At 39.5% G+C, this 20939-nt stretch overlaps 4 protein-coding genes across 5 annotated transcripts in view; 1 reads left to right on the forward strand and 3 right to left on the reverse strand.

Annotated features, from left to right (window-relative positions):
* LOC148069856 (dynein axonemal heavy chain 1-like) overlaps nt 1-1025 on the reverse strand; it is a 27275-nt gene extending 26250 nt beyond the window's left edge. The window contains exon 1 of the mRNA XM_087801837.1: nt 1002-1025. The gene's annotated coding sequence lies outside the window, so the exon portion shown is untranslated. The remainder of the gene's footprint in view (nt 1-1001) is intronic.
* The window catches only part of LOC148069857 (netrin-4), a 5441-nt gene extending 2414 nt beyond the window's left edge, over nt 1-3027 (forward strand). The window contains exons 4-10 of the mRNA XM_087800956.1: nt 740-866; nt 1016-1204; nt 1265-1481; nt 1552-1682; nt 1744-1812; nt 1880-2050; nt 2891-3027. Of these exons, the coding sequence (XP_087657082.1) occupies nt 740-866; nt 1016-1204; nt 1265-1481; nt 1552-1682; nt 1744-1812; nt 1880-2050; nt 2891-3027 (1041 nt within the window). The remainder of the gene's footprint in view (nt 1-739; nt 867-1015; nt 1205-1264; nt 1482-1551; nt 1683-1743; nt 1813-1879; nt 2051-2890) is intronic.
* A 362-nt stretch (nt 3028-3389) lies between these two features.
* chchd4a (coiled-coil-helix-coiled-coil-helix domain containing 4a) lies at nt 3390-5718 on the reverse strand. Its single transcript, XM_087800769.1, has 3 exons — nt 5562-5718; nt 5156-5254; nt 3390-4236 (listed from the first exon to the last, which is right to left on the reverse strand). Exons 1-3 carry the CDS (start codon nt 5581-5583, stop codon nt 3914-3916), a joined length of 444 nt encoding a protein of 147 aa, XP_087656895.1. The 5' UTR covers nt 5584-5718; the 3' UTR covers nt 3390-3913.
* Nucleotides 5719-6726: 1008 nt separating this feature from the next.
* Nucleotides 6727-15757, reverse strand: LOC148069859 (protein transport protein Sec61 subunit alpha). 2 transcript variants are annotated; one of them, XM_087801874.1, is made up of 12 exons: nt 15736-15757; nt 10221-10288; nt 10077-10142; nt 9788-9866; nt 8416-8547; nt 8198-8307; nt 7928-8081; nt 7699-7859; nt 7420-7617; nt 7148-7339; nt 7000-7076; nt 6727-6942 (listed from the first exon to the last, which is right to left on the reverse strand). In XM_087801874.1, the coding sequence occupies exons 1-12, from the start codon at nt 15740-15742 to the stop codon at nt 6756-6758; spliced, it is 1431 nt and encodes a 476-aa protein (XP_087658000.1). In that variant the 5' UTR covers nt 15743-15757; the 3' UTR covers nt 6727-6755. The 2 variants fall into 2 exon arrangements, with proteins under 2 accessions (XP_087658000.1, XP_087657999.1); XM_087801873.1 differs by lacking the exon at nt 15736-15757 and adding an exon at nt 10921-11059.
* Nucleotides 15758-20939: the final 5182 nt, after the last annotated feature.

Here is a 20939-nt window from a genome sequence, read left to right on the forward strand (position 1 = left end):
GGAGGATCTTAGGAAACGGGAGGGAGTGTGGACATGGAGGAGATCAGAGAGATATTGGAGAAATGTGAGTTCTTCTACTAGAGCGGCTCAGAATTCTGGCTGCAGAGTTTTGTATGAACTGTTACAATAGTGTAAACGACACAAACACATGGATTATAAGATCCAGATCATGTTGTGACAACATTTTCCTAAGTTTAGAGATTTTTCTCAGTTGAAATGGTTTCTGGTCAGTTTTCTTCAGTGTTGAACAAGAGACATGTCTTTATCAAATACAACACCCAGGTTTCTCAGGCTCAGTTTGACAGACTGACCTCAGTCACTCAAGTACTGACTCAACCCTGGAACATTATCATCAGGAGCAATCACCAGAGTTTCCGTTTTGTCCACATTGAGCTGTAAAGTGTTTTCATGTTTCAAGTTCAGCCTCTGGGGCTCAGTTGGATCAACAGAGCAGTAGAGATGGATGTCATCAGCAAAAATGTTGATGCGGGCCGTTGAAGTTTATGTAAGGCTTTTTGAGAGAGGCCGAAGAGAAGAGAGTAACAGTACTGTAAACGGGAAGTGACGAGGCTGTGAACAAGGATGGCGGCTGTGAGACATACTGGAAGAAAAACAGATCGATAGACCAAGTGGATTGTTGACAGATGGAAGAACGAACAAATCACGTGATTCAAACTTTACAATTTCTATTCAACGATGTTCTAACAGCAGAATGTTGACAAGGAGGTATTTGTTTCAGGTGTGGGGCAAGTGTCGCTGCACTCACAACACAGCTGGAGATCACTGTGACAAATGTGCTGCACTACACAACGACCGTCCTTGGAGACCTGCTAACGGCACCAGTGGAGAACCAAACGCGTGTCTGAGTGAGTAAAGTTTGTGTCTTTTAAAATGAAGTCAAAGCTCTTCTTATTCTTGAGTTCACCACTCAAATGAATCATCAGTTATGATTGATTCTTCAGGTGTTTAAGGAACTGTCCTTCTTATGTCACATGACTCACCTGTGTCACATCAGAATGCGAGTGCAACGGTCACGCGACCAGATGTCACTTCTCCCAGCGAGTCTGGCTGTCGACCGGAGGCACCAGTGGTGGGGTTTGTGACGACTGTCAGCACAACACTGTCGGCCGCAGGTGTCAGCGCTGTCGCCCGGGATACCAGCGTCAACCATCTCAGCCGATTCACTCGCACAACACCTGCAAACGTAAGACGGCCAAATGTTTAGGACAGAAAAACAAAATGTAGATCTAAACTGGTTTGACAGGTTGTAGGTGCGATCCCAGCGGCTCGCTCCCTCCCGGGCCTGACCAGGACGGCCCGTGGTGCCACCCACGGAGCGGCCAGTGCACCTGTAAACCTGGTGTTGGAGGACTCAGCTGCACTCAATGCCTACCTGGATACTGGGGTTTTGGAGCAGATGGATGTAAGCGCTGCACATGCGCAGAGAAGTGTGATTCCACTTCTGGTCTGTGCCAGGACAGGTATCCCGAAAGCTCAGGCCGAGGTCTACCTAGAAATAAAGCCCGGTTTGAATAAATGTTTCTCTTCCAGCTACTTGAATAATCAGATATTTAACGTGCCATTCGGTGGGAAAATCCCGGACATTGAATCTCAGATATTTACCATAGAAGAAGAAGCGCAGTGGTCTAAAGAGCTCGCCGTGTCTGCCCTGCATTACACAGGTGAGTCTTTTTAACTTTGTTAGATCTGAAGAGAACTTAAGGCCAATCCTTCTCCGCTCAGGAAAGTGCAGCTGTAAAGAGAAAAAGCTCAGGAGCGTGTCTGACCTCTGCAAGACCAAGCATGACTACGGTGAGACCAAAACAATGCATTTGAAGTGAGTTTTTCTGGATAGAAACGGTTGTGTATCGATCTACAGTGATCAAAGCAAGTGTGCTGTCTGCTCACGACAAGGGCAGCCACGCTGAGGTGAAGGTCAAAGTGCGCAAAGTCCTGCGTTCAGGTGTGGGGGGACTGTACCTGGGGACTGTGAGCGTCTTCCCAGTGTCCTGGACCAGCCGGGGATGCACCTGTCCGATTCTTAACCCAGGTAACCTAGCAGTTGATTCCAATTATTTAAAGGGAAACTAATTACAAACTACAACTCTGGTGTCATGTAGTGAATGTTCTTCAAGACGCAGTAACTTCTCATCATGACCATGTTTTACACTTTATTACTTTATAAAGTTGCTCTGAAATCTGGACGAACAAGAGGTTACGAGAGTCCATTATGATGTAATAATGGCTTCACTCCTCCAGCTGTAATCACGCCCGCTATGTTTATACAATGAGTCCCTGGAGACTTCATACTGATACAATAGTAAAGATATAGTGTACAATAGAGTCCAACAACACACTTCATCATCGTTAGTTGAACTTCAACAAATGATTTTTGTGACATTTGATTAAACTTTGATCAAAGTATGATTTTTAAGAAATTCAAAATGTTATTACTAAATTGTTTCTGCCAATATAATTCAACAAACACATCTTAAAACACAACGTTTATATACAAGCTACAATAACTCGATCAATCTTGAGGAACCTCTAAAAGGTTTGTTAGCTCATTAGCATGGTGGCGGTTAGCTGTTAGCTTAGCAAAAAAAAGTGTGAAGAACATGCATAAAAAGTCAAACAAACTATGCTGGAAACAGACTTGTCATCTTACCAGAATAAAGATCAGTTTTAAACACGTTAGCTCATGTTGTTCTGCACAAAACATGCGTTTTTGCGCCACTTACTGGGCATGCTGGGAAACTACTCAACAAGGACATTGTATTCAATAAATTAAAGTAAAAATGTGATTTAATCTTGGAAAATGCATTTGAATTTCAGCATATTTTAGTAAAGTATTGCACATTTCTGTCAACAATGTTCGTGTCATGTCAAGGTGTGGACTACCTGTTGGCGGGCCCGGAAGAGGAAGTGACGCGGCGGTTGCTCGTCACCATGCAGAGCGTCGTGGTTCCCTGGACCCCCAGACTGGGGTTCCTGCTCTCGGAGGTTCTGAGGGATGGACGTCTGTGACTCGTGGACTTGTTTATGTTAAGACTGGAAATACCTGCCTTGATATATATATATAAACGTGTATGATTGTCGTATAATCATGTCAACTTTTTTCCATGAGTTTTTCTGTTCAAATAACAATAATTTATTTTTCTTTCAAAGTGTTGTCTTGTTATTGTTGAATAATGTTAGCATTTGGATCTTTTATAAATGACACATTAAAACGATGTGTTCATGTCAGTCCACAGGCTGGTTTAGAGAAGCTCAGGTCTTGCATCTGTAATAATATAATCTCTAAAAATCATTTATAAAATAACTGATTTACAAGAACAAGCACTATTTCAATTTAGAATGTAATCGAAGCTTGAAAAAGCCACAAGATATTCATAGACAGTTGTTTAATGTGTACACGATTGAAAACAACTTTCTTTAAGGCCTTTAGGAAATGTATGACAGTGATCAGACAAACATCAAGCGCTCGTTGAGACAGAAACACACGAGGATATAAAAGGATGAAGTTTAACACGTAACCAATACATGTAATGTAGGGATGAATATTTTTATATTTCTGTCCTTTTTATAGTTTAACAAATCCGTCTACCCATTTCATTTCTATATCAATTCTTTACCACTTTTGATCTCATGTGATTCATGAGTCAATTCAACAATTGGAACTCTAGACTTAGCACGACGTGGACCAGTAACCTGAAAAGCACACCAGTGAAAATCTAACATTTCTCCTGTTCATTTGGACAGAAAATCAAATTCTTGGGTAACTTGCAGAAGTTCTTCATGCAGCTAATGTTTCATCGACTTCAAGTGAACATCAAAGCTGACGTTTCTCTGTGTTCGTCCTTCATGGCTACAAGAATGTCGGGTCAGTCAGTGACTCTGGACACGACTCTGATTAGCTGTCAGTCTGGACGTCTGTAGGTGGCGCCGTAGGTTCCGAAGAGTCCGTGTCAGACGATGTCGCAGAGGTTTCAGTCGGAGCTTCAGACTCGGCAGAGGTTTCTTCCTTGTCCTCCTCCTGAGGGTAGAGCTCAGGGTACCTCTGCATACACTCCTGCATGTCCCGGAACATATCGATACAGTCCGACCCTTTGACCTCCTCTTTGCTGTAGTGGAAGCAAGAAAACGCCTCCTTGAACTGAGCTCCGCACGGACCGCTGGCCATGCCGCCCAGACACGGACAGTTCCAGTTGATGTCTCCGTTTGCAAGGATCAAACCTAAGACAAGACAAAAATTAATTAAAATCCAGTAATGCTTCGCTTGTCATTTTTTGATAACAATACAATGTTAAAACATTTTAAAGTGATTCACCCAAAAAACTCATTTACTTGTGCACTTGTTGAATTATCTTCAGAGTAATCTCTTCTTTTTGGAGTTATGGAGAAAAATGTTTGTTCATTTTAATGTAGCGACCAGACCTCAGTCGTCTTCGTCCAAAAAGACGTCTGTAACGTCCCTCCTGGATTGAAGCTCCACATGACAAATTGTTCCAGACAAAAATAAATAAGTCTAAATCTTTAAACTGTTTTCATATATACATGATATCAAATGTCATGCATACTGTACTGTCTACACTGGAAGTGCTTGCGATGTTCAGGTTTATAGCACTTGTTATTCTTTAAATGCCACAAAGAAGCATAAAAAATATAGACTTGTGTATTTTTTTCCAGAACAATTCTGCTCATGTGAAGCTTCAATCCTAGAGGCACGTTACAGACGAGCAGTTTGAAGGTATTTGGATGTTTTTAAGTGTGTTTTTGGATGAAGACGAAGACGACTGAGCTCCAGTCGCTACATTAAAATGAACAAAAAATGTTGTCTATAACTCTAAATAGAACAGATTACTCTGAAATTAATCAAACATTACATGAGGACGAGTAAAAAATAGGTGAACCATTACTTTAATAGTAATTAATTGAGCTGCCAGGTGAACTGTCAAAGAATGAATGTGTCGCTCTAGCCTTGAAGAACAAGAAGAAATGGATAGTAATGTGTTTATGAACTAAATACAAACTATAATTATTATGTTTGAAAACCACATCGTCTTTTCACAAGCGAATGTTGACCAAACACAGATCTCTGGTGAGTTTCATTATTTAACTCAACATAAAGAAGGCGTCATGATCGTTTAAAAACCTTGTTCGTCGTATGGATCGTTGGGATCATCTGCGATCAGCTCGGCGTTGCTCGGAGCCTCGTGATCTTCCTTCGTAGCAAAGATGATCCGATCTTTACCTGTTGACGTCACAACATCACGTCAAACACAACACTTCAATGACAGTCGTCTGTGTTGCTGCAACACAACCAGTACTAATAATATCTTTCAAAGTAGAATGTTGACAGATACAACATCACAACGGTATTTCCTTCCATTCTCTGGTTATTATACAAACTTATATTAAAATAAAACACAATCCCTGGTTATTAAACTGGCGCTGCGCCAGTTAGATAACCTGCAGGAAGAGTTAGCTTAGCATGCTGCTAACTGGATGACATTGCCGAGACTGGGAGCAGAAAATGAATGAAAACCCGTCAAACTCACCCTCTTCTCTGCAGTAGGACATGGCTGCTGGGGAAACGCGTCCACGACTCCGAGGAAACGAGCGTAAGGGTCAATTCTAGATACAGTTACTGGGAGTTCATTTGGCAGAGAACTTACTGGAAGCCGCTGACCTGTACACACGTGGGCGCCGGGTGATGACGTCACTGCCGTCGACGGCGTGAACTTGAGCCTTCATTTAATGTACATGTTCCTGAATCACTGGATACGGTATCATCCATAATAGATTCCATTATATTGATTCGAATAGTTACCCTGCGGACACGTTTTCACCAGTGAAACATTCCGGTCTAAATTTCTAAACTGAATCGATTTAAAAATAAAATATATATATATATTTGTGTTGCAGCGACACCTGGTGGTTAGACTTAAAACATTTGAGCATTCCTACAGTAAATGCATGAACCTTGTTATAAAATACATTTTGCCTCATATATTTACGTACAGTGCAAATTATTTGCACAGATTAAAGCGAATTTGAGGAACATTCATCCTTCTTGCTTTATGGTTTGTGAAGAATTCAGGAGACTTTCCTCATTTGTCAGTTTTAAAGACACTACCATGTACTTATAACTTGTGCATTATTGAAAGGGATCATTTAAAAGTGAACTGTAGTAAAGAATGTATCTAAATTTTGGACTTTAGACTAAAAAAAAAACAGTCGATTTCAAAGTTTGTTGAAAAAACAAAAAAAAACGTTTTTAATAACACAAATATGTATGTTTTACACAAGAGTAAAAACATAATTAGACCCCTGTTCCTCTGTATCAAACCCACCCTCATCCCTGACCACCAGCGTCAGCAGTCTTGGAATAAAAGATCACAATGAAACAGGTGAACATTTGTTGAGAGCTCAGAAGACGACGAGCCCAGAGAATAAGACCAGAGAATTTGATTCTTGAGATCGAAGCTACTGTAGCTTTTGTTCTGATGCAGCGGTTCAGCTCGTGAACGATTAATCTCTGCTGGTCCCATAAACAGCACGTCACACAATTGTTATCAGATCGCGTTCGGGGGAATCGTGGAAACATGATGAAATAAATGTGGATCTACACAGTCGCTTCTCGGCAGTGATGAATTGGGGTAAATTCCTAAATAAGACAATTTGCCAAATTTGTGTTGAACACGTGTGAATGTTCCGAGTCTCTTTCTTTTTTAGGAAAGTCGATGTTTCCGTTAGAAGAGCAGTCCTGACATGCTGCCCATCTCGCTCTGCTCTTTGACGAAGATCTCAAAGTACTGGTAGATGATGGTCACGGCCAGCAGGATTCCCGTGCCAGACCCGATGGCGCCCAAAAAGTCAGCCATGACGGACAGTCCTCCTATACAGAGTCCACCGAAGGCGGCGGCTGTGGGGATGTACCTGCACAGAAGAGAGCGGTCACTTCCTGTCCACATCAAACTCATGACCTTCTCGTACCTGTTGAGCTCGTGCACCATGGAGGTCTCTCTGTGTCCCCTCATCACCATCTGCTGCTCCTTCAGCTGCTTCGCCACCTGAGAGAAACACACCACGATTCAAACCAACAGAACTCATACCAGGGCAGAGGGGTCGACGTGTGACTCACATCTTTGGCAGACGATCCCGAGACCTCGATCCAGGTCTTGGAGAAGAAGGCGCAGGAGCCCAGCATGAAGACGATGTAGATGGAGGCGTGAACCGGATCATCCAGGACAGAACCGAAAGACTCTGGAGGAGAGAGGTAGTAGCAAAGACCCCCCACTGGGTAGGCTCGAGCTGGTCCACCAGTGGACGTGTCCTGAATAAAAACACAAGATGGTGTCGTCAGCAAAGAACACAACATCCTGGCTCTGAAAACAATTCAGGTTCCACACTTACAGACCACGTCCCCAGCAGGTTGACCAGGAAGTTGCCACTGAATCGTGTGGACAACATCTGGGAAATGACGTACAGGTTGGAGACCAGTGCCGACTGCAGGATGATGGGGATGTTGGAGGTGTAGAACAGCTTGATGGGGTACGTGTTGTACTGACCACGGTAGCGGGCAGACTTGATGGGCAGATCCACCCTGAAGCCCTGAGGAGGTCAGAAGTTCAATCATGAATCAACAGAGAAGTCAAACCATCAACAAGTGTTGGACACTCGAGCCGGACTCACCTGGAAGTATATGACCACTGCAAACACGAAGACGGTGGCGATGAGGTTCATGAGGTTGGGCAGGTTCTGCCTGTAGAAGGCTTCTCTGAGGGCTCGGACCTTGTCAGTGCGAGTGGCCAGCAGATGGAAGAGAGCGATGATGGCTCCCTCAAACTCAGTGCCTGAACAAGTCAAAGTTCAAGCATGAAAAACAAGATTCCTCACATTCACACGAGACACACAAACACACCTCGGCCTGTGTTGACAGTGGTGGGGCTGAAGGCCTTCCACACGATGGTCTCACAGATGTTGGTGGCGATGAACAGAGAGATACCAGAGCCCAGACCGTAGCCCTTCTGGAGCAGCTCGTCCAGCAGGAGCACGATCAGACCAGCAACGAAGAGCTGGAGAAGAAAAACATCTTAAAACAAACGTTTCAGGGACATTTCCTGAAGCACAAAACACTTAATATTGTAATAAAACATGTTTTCACTGTAGATTATAATTAGGTTTCAAGTACCTGGATGATGATGAGCAGACAGATCCCAGCACCCATCTCTGAAGGGTCTCCATACATGCCAGTCATGACGTACACAATGGCCTGTCCGATGGTGATGATCATTCCAAACACTGTAAAGAGAAAATCACATTAAATATTTTAGGGACATGTTTGTGACACACAAGGATCAATGATGTCACCGACGCTGCTTCTTCCTCTTGTAACTAGATTTCACTCACGTTTCTGAGCTCCGTTAAAGAGAGCTCTGTCTTTAGGTGTGTCTCCAACCTCGATGATCTTAGCTCCTGCCAGCAGCTGCATGATGAGACCTGAGGTGACGATGGGCGAGATACCCAGCTCCATCAGAGTACCTGAAGATCAGAGAGATAACAATTACATCACATCGATCACAAACATTAATGGAACTCTTCAGGCTGGTGACCAGATGTAACTGAAGCATTAAACACATTCAAAACATTGATTTACTCTGCAGGGATCACAGGTTGATTTCTCCAACAGCCACGATACAAGTAAGTAAGTAGAATTTATAGAGCGCTTTTCCAGACCAATCAAAAAAATACCCAATAAAATATATACTTTAAAGGTCAGGAAACTGGGACAAATAAAAGTGTCTTAAGCTGTTTCTTGAAGGAGTCAGTGTGACTAAAATAATTTGGCTGACCTAGTTTCAATGATGAGATTCAAAGAAGATACAATACATTTTAGATAACGACATGGGTTTATATGATGTAATCAGGTGCTACTGCATAATTATCAATGATTGAAAACCATTGAACCAGGTACTCACTGCTAAGAACTAAGAGCTTCTTTTCCTGTTTACATGATAACATTTGATCAAAGGCACAACTGTTTTTTTTTTTTTTACAGAAACTTAACACGTAAAGGATTCTTCAGTCCTGTTAGACAAGTTGTTTTTTTTATTACAGATATAGATCTATCTCTATCTATATCTATATATATATATATATAAAATATATATATATACACATACATACACACAAATTTCGTTCTTGATGGAGAGCCGGTCCCATCTTCTCCAGAAAACTTTAGCAGCATTATAATAATGATAATAATAATAATAATAATAATAATGTCTATTTATATAGCGCCTTTCTAGACCCTGGTCACAAAGCGCTTTGACAGCCATTCACACATACTGATGGGAGTAGGCTGCACACGCGCCTGCCATCAGGAGCAATCAGGGTAAAGTTAACAGCACCTTCAATGTCAGGCTTTTTCACCGGTCAGAATATTTAATTAAAATATATGATACTTTGTAAGGGCCATTTTTAATCGATTGCATTTCATTATTATTTAATTCATTATCATTATTAGTTTATTGTTTATTTTATTTGACATTTTGTTTAATATGTGGTGTATTTTTAAAAAATGCGTATTGTGCATCAATTTAAAACGATTTAATAATTGTGCTACTAATAATTTTGTCTTTTTTTAACATTATCATTTCTACACAGGTTGAACAGTATACTTCTCTGCAAGATGTTTAGATTGTCTTTGTTAATTACAGTGTAAACGACATTTAAAAAGTAAAATGTAAAAATACAGATAAAAAAAACACAAAGTAAGCACCTCTGTTTGAAGCCAAGATTACTCTCATCCAGTAGAAAGGATCTGCTGAGTCTGATGACATGATACCAAAGAGAGGAATCTGGAAGAATGGAATAAAAAGTTAGAAAAGAGTTCTGCACCATCACATGTCAAATATAAGAAAAACGACATCATTCAGTATAATTTGAACATTTGTGGTAAAACGAGCTAACACCAAGTACTAACACAGTACTGACGGCAAATTTAAACGTTCTGTGTTTTAACATTAAAGTTACCAACGGTGCAGATAAAAAGTGACGGACAGACTTACTTGGCAACAGACCAGGAAGATGAAGAGTGTAATGGCAGTCCATAGTACTTTTTCTCTGAATTGAATCTGTAACATTGAGAAAATGAGGTTCATTCAAACGAGACACAAGAACAAGAACAAGAACCAGTCATTTGTTAAACTTACCTTTCGTTCTGGTTTTTGAATTTCCGGCAGCACCGCACAGAACGGTTTGATGACTTCCAAAAATTTAACTGGAAATAAACCACAACTGAGTTAGTATGGGTTCCTGAGACTTTAAAAATGTATCTTCTATGCAACGTCATCACTACTGATCGGCTCAAAAAAATGACAGTAAAGCAGAAACATAAATCAAACTTTGAACTCGTTGGATTTAATTCGTGACAGAAACACAAGTCGCTTTTTTTTTTAATTTATTAGAAAACCGGTCGTTACGCCTATTATGACTTCGTTTAAACACCATAAACACAACCTGCCAATGGAATTTAAATCGCAACTTGACAAAAGTAAGGAGGCGCTTTAGTTACATTTAAAAATGTACACATTGGTCACTCAAAAAATATATGCTAACGATAGCATTTAGCTAACATTTAATCTCAACCATTCATAAAATTTGATTTATTTTTAAGACAAAACATATAAAATGACTTGGACAGAAATCTGAACTCAACGAAAATACGTTGACTGGCGAGATAAGACATATAAACGTCCAAAAACGTCTTAGTAACGGCTCAACTTGGCAGAAGAGAGAATGAAGGTTAGCTTAGCTCGTCCGTTAGCACTTTAAAGATCTCGACCAACAAAGGCGTCATGAACGAGACAAACTGGCCACAAATGAAGTTCAAAGCCTGAGAAAGTCACTTACTTCCCATGGTGTCTTCGTGTCGAGTCCTGTCGTGTTGCTGGGACCGGTTGGAGTTGCTGAGGGAGTCAGAGACGCTCCATTCAGCGGCTCAGAGAGAAGAGAGAAGCTAAAGACACGTCACCAGAGCAGCCGCTGCAACACGTCACTAGTCCCAGACAGGCGCGCGCACGCAGGCAACGTGCCCGCGCGCAAACATGTTTGCACCAAAATGAAAAGATCGAAACATTTTGATAACTTGAAAATTCCACAAAAAAACAACCCTATTTTTTAATATGGAGAAATAAAAATGTATTTTGTTTTAAAATAAAAAAAATAATTTAATTGTTTGTTTTGTTTTTTAAAAAAGTCGAACTCGTTTTTTAACTCCTCCCCTCACTTTTGTACTTGTTTGGTGTTTGCAACGTGTACTAATGTTTATTGTTGAATAGTTATTTTTTGTGTTTATTTTGTATTGTCTGATTTCTCTATTGTCATTACTCAGTATTATTGAGTTATTATTGTTTTTACAATTAATGTTATTTACTCATGTTTTGATGTAATTTTAATAATATGTGTACAGTGTGTCTTAATATAATTCGTATTTATGTTCAATATGTTTGTTGTGAACTGCTGTGATTTTCCAATGTAACAATAATATACAAATGTACAAGCAACTATTGAAAAAACGGTTTCTTATTGCAACATATGTTGACATTACAAGTACACATGAATGAATTACACTACAAAGAATATTTTGTATTTGATAAAAAGCTATTTGTGGCAAATTTGCATCAGATTTATAGTTAATTTATAATATTAATAATATGAGTCTTCGAAAGATCATTATTGTTTATGTTTTTATGTTTCGAAATAAATAAATTCTAATAAAGTATATGCAGAAATAGTCTAATGATTATTTGACTTCCAAAGGTTCAAAATGTCTCAAGAAATGAAAAAAACAAAGCAAAAGTTTTCTTGAAGACGAAACACTTGGATTGACAAGTATTTGAGCTCAGGTTTGTGGAAAAAAACAAGATTTCAATAGATTCACCATCAAGTGTGTTGGAAAAAAAAGTTTTTATTAACACAAATATGTCTGTTACATTAGAGTAAAAACAAAACCATTTCCTGTCTCTTATCAAACCGTCTCTCGTCCCGACCTCGGCAGGTTTCTGCAGCCACCGAGTCTGGGAATGAAAGAGCATGAAAAACACTTCCTACAGGAGGCAGACAAACAACAGCAGTCCGTATAAGCCCGGAGTTGAACATGATTTCAAAATAAAGGTCCATGAAAACAACCAACAACAGGAGCACAAGTATATTTTATTTCAACTGTACACAACTGTCGGGTCAAAGGACCTCTGGTGAGTTTGCTACCTGCGATGAAGACGACGTGGTTTTCTTGTAACTGCTGAAATGTCCAGAGGCAGTGCTTACAGTTCATAATACTTTTCCTTGTCCGGGTTTTAAACAACCATGAAACATGTGGAGGCATGTCAGCAAGAGTGCCACACACACACGCTTGACACGCACCTGTGTGTTACTTTAGGCGTTGAGCTATTAGAACTTGGGCAGTCTGAGTAACTGGACATCCGTTATTGAAAGATACACAACCCTGCAAGTAGTGTTGCTCCTACACGGCCAGGGGAGTAGTGTGATTACTTATGTATTGAATACAAAATAGAATTGGAAACATTTGTGTGGTTCCTCCGAGTTGGACAGGATTTCTTTCAGAGCAGTTTAGAAGAGCAGTCCTGACATGCTGCCCATCTCGCTCTGCTCTTTGACGAAGATCTCAAAGTACTGGTAGATGATGGTCACGGCCAGCAGGATTCCCGTGCCAGACCCGATGGCGCCCAAAAAGTCAGCCATGACGGACAGTCCTCCTATACAGAGTCCACCGAAGGCGGCGGCTGTGGGGATGTACCTGCACAGAAGAGAGCGGTCACTTCCTGTCCACATCAAACTCATGACCTTCTCGTACCTGTTGAGCTCGTGCACCATGGAGGTCTCTCTGTGTCCCCTCATCACCATCTGCTGCTCCTTCAGCTGCTTCGCCACCTGAGAGAAACACACCACGATTCAAACCAACAGAACTCATACCAGGGCAGAGGGGTCGACATGTGACTCACATCTTTGGCAGACGATCCCGAGACCTCGATCCAGGTCTTGGAGAAGAAGGCGCAGGAGCCCAGCATGAAGACGATGTAGATGGAGGCGTGAACCGGATCATCCAGGACGGAACCAAAAGACTCTGGAGGAGAGAGGTAGTAGCAAAGACCCCCCACTGGGTAGGCTCGAGCTGGTCCACCAGTGGACGTGTCCTGAATAAAAACACAAGATGGTGTCGTCAGCAAAGAACACAACCTCCTGGCTCTGAAAACAATTCAGGTTCCACACTTACAGACCACGTCCCCAGCAGGTTGACCAGGAAGTTGCCACTGAATCGTGTGGACAACATCTGGGAAATGACGTACAGGTTGGAGACCAGTGCCGACTGCAGGATGATGGGGATGTTGGAGGTGTAGAACAGCTTGATGGGGTACGTGTTGTACTGACCACGGTAGCGGGCAGACTTGATGGGCAGATCCACCCTGAAGCCCTGATGAGGTCAGAAGTTCAATCATGAATCAACAGAGAAGTCAAACCATCAACAAGTGTTGAACACTCGAGCCGGACTCACCTGGAAGTATATGACCACTGCAAACACGAAGACGGTGGCGATGAGGTTCATGAGGTTGGGCAGGTTCTGCCTGTAGAAGGCTTCTCTGAGGGCTCGGACCTTGTCAGTGCGAGTGGCCAGCAGATGGAAGAGAGCGATGATGGCTCCCTCAAACTCAGTGCCTGAACAAGTCAAAGTTCAAGCATGAAAAACAAGATTCCTCACATTCACACGAGACACACAAACACACCTCGGCCTGTGTTGACAGTGGTGGGGCTGAAGGCCTTCCACACGATGGTCTCACAGATGTTGGTGGCGATGAACAGAGAGATACCAGAGCCCAGACCGTAGCCCTTCTGGAGCAGCTCGTCCAGCAGGAGCACGATCAGACCAGCAACGAAGAGCTGGAGAAGAAAAACATCTTAAAACAAACGTTTCAGGGACATTTCCTGAAGCATAAAACTGTTAAATGTTGTAATAACACATGTTTTACACTGTAGATAATTAGGTTTCAAGTACCTGGATGATGATGAGCAGACAGATCCCAGCACCCATCTCTGAAGGGTCTCCATACATGCCAGTCATGACGTACACAATGGCCTGTCCGATGGTGATGATCATTCCAAACACTGTAAAGAGAAAATCACATTAAATATTTTAGGGACATGTTTGTGACACACAAGGATCAATGATGTCACCGACGCTGCTTCTTCCTCTTGTAACTAGATTTCACTCACGTTTCTGAGCTCCGTTAAAGAGAGCTCTGTCTTTAGGTGTGTCTCCAACCTCGATGATCTTAGCTCCTGCCAGCAGCTGCATGATGAGACCTGAGGTGACGATGGGCGAGATACCCAGCTCCATCAGAGTACCTGAAGAACAAGGAGGAAACGTTAGCGTCACAGAGATAAAAACATCAGACACATGCATCCTCAACACTAGCAAGTACTTAAAAGACCTCATCTCCACTGATAATATTTCCATCAGAGCTTGGTAGAATGATGTACAATTTGTTTTCTAGTCAGTGAATAGGATAATATTTAGTAGGTTTAAAGACCATAAATATTTTAAAACTGGTAATGGCGGAGTATAAAAAAAAACAAGTATAAAAAGTCATTTTTAAGCACCTCTGTTTGAAGCCAAGATAACTCTCATCCAGTAGAAAGGATCTGCTGAGTCTGATGACATGATACCAAAGAGAGGAATCTATATAAACAAGGAAGAAAAAAAAGAGTTAGAAAATGAAGCGCCAGTGATAAAAGGTACCCTCTGTATTATTATTATTAGAATCCACGTGTTTGTTGTTGACTTACTTGGCAGCACACCAGGAAGATGAAAAGCGTGATGGCGGTCCATAGCACCTTTTCTCTGAACTGAATCTGTACAAATGGAGTTGGTATAAAATGTTATTTTCTTTCATCAGCAGGTAATACATGTTGGAATTTTTAGACAAGTCGCACTGATAAAGTAAACAATACAAATGGATTTCTTTACACATATTTACTTGATAATTCAACTTACTTTTCGTTCCGGTTTTTGGATTTCTGGCAGAACCGCACAGAAGGGTTTGATGACTTCCAAAAATTTAACTACAAAGTAAATAAGAATGTGGTTAGAGTTCTACGTGGCGTCATCGGTTATCTTGCTTGCAACGTCATCACTACCAAACAAGCCCAGAATTGACGACAGGAAGTGAAACAAACAGATCGATGTATATTTCAGACTTAAATCAAAACACATGAAAACAACATCCAGTGTTTTACTGCAGCTGCGGACGATCAGCTGTGAAACCACTGGTTATTCATCGACACGTTTGATCCTCCAGTATCACTTAAACACACGGATCTTCAACACTTTACATGTTCAGTTTAATGACATCAGTTTGATGGAAATACGAGTTTAAAAATTGTCAACGTATCGAGCAACAAGCTAGCGTTAGCATTGGTCCAGTTAGCATTCAATCACAGAACTCTTCGGTTAACTTTAGTTAAATCCTGGTAAATAAACTAAACATTCACTAAACATAATCAGATAAAGCTTGAAACTATAAAAGGTTTTAAACGAGGGCGACCAGAGTTCCATGGACACAAGAGTTAGCATAGCGTCAACCTCTTGACAACCTCAGTAAAAACCTGCTCAATAAATACTTCTTTCTTCAACGCAACGTTTCTACTCACTTCCCATGGTGTCCTGATCCCGAGCACTGTGTTGTTGCTGAGGGCAGATCGAGAGCTTCGTGGAGTCACTGCGACTCCATCAGCAGCAGCACAGAAAGAGAGAAGCTTTAGAAAGACACGTCAACACAGACGAGCCGCTAACACACGTCACTACTATGAGACGCGACACTCCCGTCCTGCAGGGGGCGCCGTCGCACGAGCGGCGCTCGTCATCAGTTCAAACACTTCCTGGAAGTTGTCGACGTCATTGATAACAAGGTAAAACCGTTTAAATGTTTTTCATTCAAAGTCCAGAGATTGTTTTTTAAAACGTTTATTAAGATATAGACAGTATTGTGTCTTAACACAAGTATGTACGTTTTAAAATTATTATAATTTTATTGACATTATCAGTGAAGGTTTCACCAATTTGGGATTTGGATCTTTCTAAGTTACAATTCTTTATTACTTAACATGAATAAATATACTTTAAACATACTGAACATTGCAAAAATGTATATATTAAAATACTGTGAAACTATTGACATTTGACAGTGTATATAAATGTTTGTACTTGATTGTGGATGTCAGTCTATTTTGATGGACCCATAATAAACACAAACAATAATGAACAAAAGGTATTTGACATGCTACATTTTGTAGATATATATATATATATATATTTCTTAAATCTAATAATTCTGCACACATTTTTAGAATCTATTGTATCTACATGTTATTTACACTTTTATGACCAATAAAACAATAATAAAAAATAAAACACCCACTTGTGTACAAGTACACACAATTAGCAAAAGGATACACTCAGTGTGAAATACATTTATATTTTTATAATATTTTTTATAATATATATAAATATTTTTTAACAGAATAAAATAAAGGATCAAAATAATTAACTCACTGATCAAGGATAAAAATTAAATGACACATAACTATATTGTTTTGGATGCAAGTATATAAAAAGATTTAATAAACACAACATGTATGTGTATTATAAGTTACACAGCTACCGTTTTAGTATTTCAACTTTTATTCTACTCGACTTTAAAGTATAAAAAAATAGCCAAAGGTAGGAATGTTACCGTCAAACGTCTGCAGATTATATTCAATCAAACTGAATATTTTGTACATTTTACATTTTTAAACCATCAAAACAAATCATCAAGCGTCTTAAAAATCGTAATCATATTCTTGTGATATTTAAAATATATTATTCGAAGTGTTATTTCATCCATAGAATAAATTATTAATAATCTACCAATAAAGACGTTTATAACAACAAGGCCACTAGAGGGCAGTGTTCTCTTTTAATATTCTTTCAACGCGCAAAGAAAACATCTTATAGGTTTATTGTTGGACTAATAGTGTATTCGTGAAGCGACATTAAATACTTTAATAACAAGTAAAACACAATTGGTATGAGTTTGTTGATGTATAACCTCTGAAGGAATTTGACTAAATATTCAGTAAACTGGACATACATTTAAAAAGAAAATCACAAACACAATTAAAATTGAGTTCATCTTAAAACAAGTCATGTGGATGAAATACTGTCGATAAACATGGACTAAAAAGCACGTTATTGATCTCAGTATTGACGTCACAGTATGTGTCCAGCACTGAGTTTCAGGGCCACACGACACACACACTCACACACACATGTTAATATTTAAATATGCTCAGAATCACTGCAGCTCAACATCAACTCTCTAGTTTGTCTCTAGAATCATGAACGACGATCACGGCTCGTCCTCGCCAGAGAAAGACACATTTGTTCATGCGTTCATTACGTAACATTCACTGCACGAGATACAAACAAAACAACACCTTCCTGTCCCTCAACTTATTCTCTTTATTCAGAGGAAGAATTCATTCAACATCTCAGCATGTTTAGCAGGAATTCTGAAATTCTCTGTTCATAAAATAATTATTTTTTAAAGTCTAATGTTAATTAAAAAGTGTTTATATATATTTTTAAATAATATTTATTTTGTACATGCATTTCCTTACAATACTGTGTTTATAAATATTTAAAAATGTTTATTTTTATATGCATTTCCTTACAATACTTTATTTTAATTTATTATTTTTTAAACGGAATGAAGTCAAATAAATAATTAACTCCCCATTATAGGGTATAGTATTTATACACACACATGTATAAACATGTATATTTCACATTCATCCCAGAAGTATTGCACATGGTTGAGGTTGAGGTACTATTTGTTACTTTTCAAAGTTTTTTTATTTGCCGTCAGTCTGACTGTTGCTGTAAAGAACCGAGTAGAAAAGAAACATGTCGATTATATATATATTATATTATACATGACTATTGTTTCTGGTGCAAGTTTACATAAACATAGTTTAAACTCCTTCAGTGAGATGATGACAGTGATCAGCCGAGGCTACAGTGATCCAGAGATTAAAGACGCTGTGAGTTGAAGTTGAAACACGATCATGAAATATGTGGATCGACTCGCTCGTCGTTAATGAGTCTCACATGAGTCACAGTCCATGTCATCGTCGCACAATCAGCATCTTTGTGGGTCAGAGCGACTCACGGCTCAGAGGTCGACACACGACTCGCTCGCACAGCACAGTTGTTCCTGTGAGAGGCTCATAGAAACATGTGTAGCAGCACAAATATAAACGTACGGACACAACCGTGGACTCGTGTCGAGACAAACACAGGAACCTGAAACGTCTCGGCGGCTACAGCGTTAGCATCAGGCAGAGGTCGGACGTTTTTACACGGAAATGAAAGAAAAAAGTGATTTAAGTTTGAAGAAACTTGTTTTTTCTTGACTGAAAAGAACAGAACAGATCTTCTTCATTCTTCAGAATGAAAGAACGTCGTTGTTAACTTGAAGTTAGTAAAGCTGGTTAATGTCATGCCTGGTTAGACACTTATCTTCAGGTTTGTCCAGTTTCTTTTTCGTCAGCAGCAACAGCAACAATAAAAGTGACGATAATGAAGAGAAAACTTTCAGATACTTAAGATGGGAGAAGTATTTAAACTCTCTTCTCTAATTTATGGTACAATTACATGGATGACATGTTGCTTCGTATAAATAAATTAAAAAATTTAACACAAATAAGAGTGAAAAAGTTTGTTTGTTTTTTTTCCTACTTATTATTACATTAATATATATATAATTAATAAATTACACTGTGAGTAAAAAAAATATTAAGCTATCAAAGTAATGTAAAATGTTTTATTCTAAACAGATTTTATTGAATTGTATTGAAAAAAATTAAACATTGTAAAAAATAAAACAGAAAAAAAGAACAATACAGTGCTTTTAAATATCGCTAAAATATTGTGCGTCAATAATATCTGGATATAAGGTAAAACGTTATTGATTGAAATTGTTTTTTTCCAATAGCCAATACATATAGCAATTTTTTATAAAAAATCAAAATAAATCAAAATAAAATAAGATATATGGCCATAGCAATATTGTTTTAAACCCCAATAAAGACTAAAAGATGAAAATGGTCAAATGTTTTTTAAAAGGTTAAAATAAAGATTTTCTTTGCATCTAAAAGAAAAAACATTGATGTAACTTCATGCCTTCGCAACAACAAGCTTCTTAATCCCAGATAATCCAATCAAAGTGTGACAGGAGAGCAGGACCGTCCTTCCGTGTAGAATCTTAATCAGGTGTAAACGCTCATTACGCTCGTTAGCTGGTGATCCAGCGTCTGACGTCTTGTTGACAGCATCACTTATGTAACACATCAGGCTCTCTGACCAGTGTCTTTACACCCGTGTTCTGTCCCAGCTACACAGGGTAACACCCTGAACAATCCACCAGTAAACGAAACACATCGTACGTGTTTTCCTGCTGGACCATAACAAGACGTTTGTCAACACTGTTGATTTGTGACACACTTGAAAAAAACATCTTTTCTACTGGACTTTAAAACCTCAGGATGAAACCATTAAACCAAGTTCTCTTTTCAAACGATGAAGCAATGAGACGAATGATTCTCAGATCTCTTACGTCACACACACATTTGTTTCTATAGCCAAAATACACACACAGACACACACACACACACGCACACACACAGACACACTCACACACACACACACACACACACACACACACAGACACACACACAGACACACGCACACACAGACACACACACACACACACACACACACACACACACAGACACACACACACGCACACACAGACACACTCACACACACACACACACACACACACACACACACACACACACACACACACACATGCACGAACAGACACACTCACACACACACACACACCCACAGACACACTCACACACACACACGCACTCACGCACACGCACACACACACACGCACACACAGACACACTCACACACACACACACACACACACGCACACACACACACACACACACACACACAGCTTCAGGCAGCATCACTTAAGACATTATTGTCGTCACAAAGTGACCTCAGATGGTTCAGTTGTTGTTGTTGTTACGTAAGTGATGGACGGATGTTGGTGTAGATTTTATTTTTATGTTTCTGCGTACATAAAGTTCATCACAGATATTCATTTACTTAGCTTGTCAGGCCAAATACTTGAATAAAAAAATATATAAAATATCAAAGCTATAAGAAATTGTTTTTGTCCTTTTTTTCTTAAATGTCAATCAAAGAATTAGATCCAGTCAAACAATGTCGAATATTTCCAAAGATTTGTAAATATTTCATCAAATATTCTAAATATATATATTTAGTGAAGGTTAAAGAAGTCACAGAGATTTGACATGTATATGTATTTATGAAATATATGTTATTATGTGAACGTGAAAAGTACTTTATAATAAATAAATGGATCAGAAATGATCAATCGATGTGATCCTACTGATATATTGATAAACTATCAGGTATATTTTACAAATACTTTACAAATAAACATGATGAAAAGCAAAATATTGTTTTCCTATAATATTCTTGGCACTGAGTGACTTGAATACAGTTCAATAGCTGAAGAAAATGTTTAGAAATGATTTGAAGCGACTCTGGTACGAAGAAGACGCTCCGACCAGTAAATACATCATCGTTGAAGCTTTTGTTACGTAAGCGACGGATGTCGGTGTAGATTTGATTTAGTTAATCGCAGATATTCATTACTTTTGCTTGTGTTCATCAAATGCAATAGTATTTGTGTTCTAGTACAGGCTTC

This window comes from Callionymus lyra, chromosome 10 (assembly GCF_982586985.1).
Source record: "Callionymus lyra chromosome 10, fCalLyr1.hap1.1, whole genome shotgun sequence".
Taxonomy (NCBI): domain Eukaryota; kingdom Metazoa; phylum Chordata; class Actinopteri; order Syngnathiformes; family Callionymidae; genus Callionymus; species Callionymus lyra.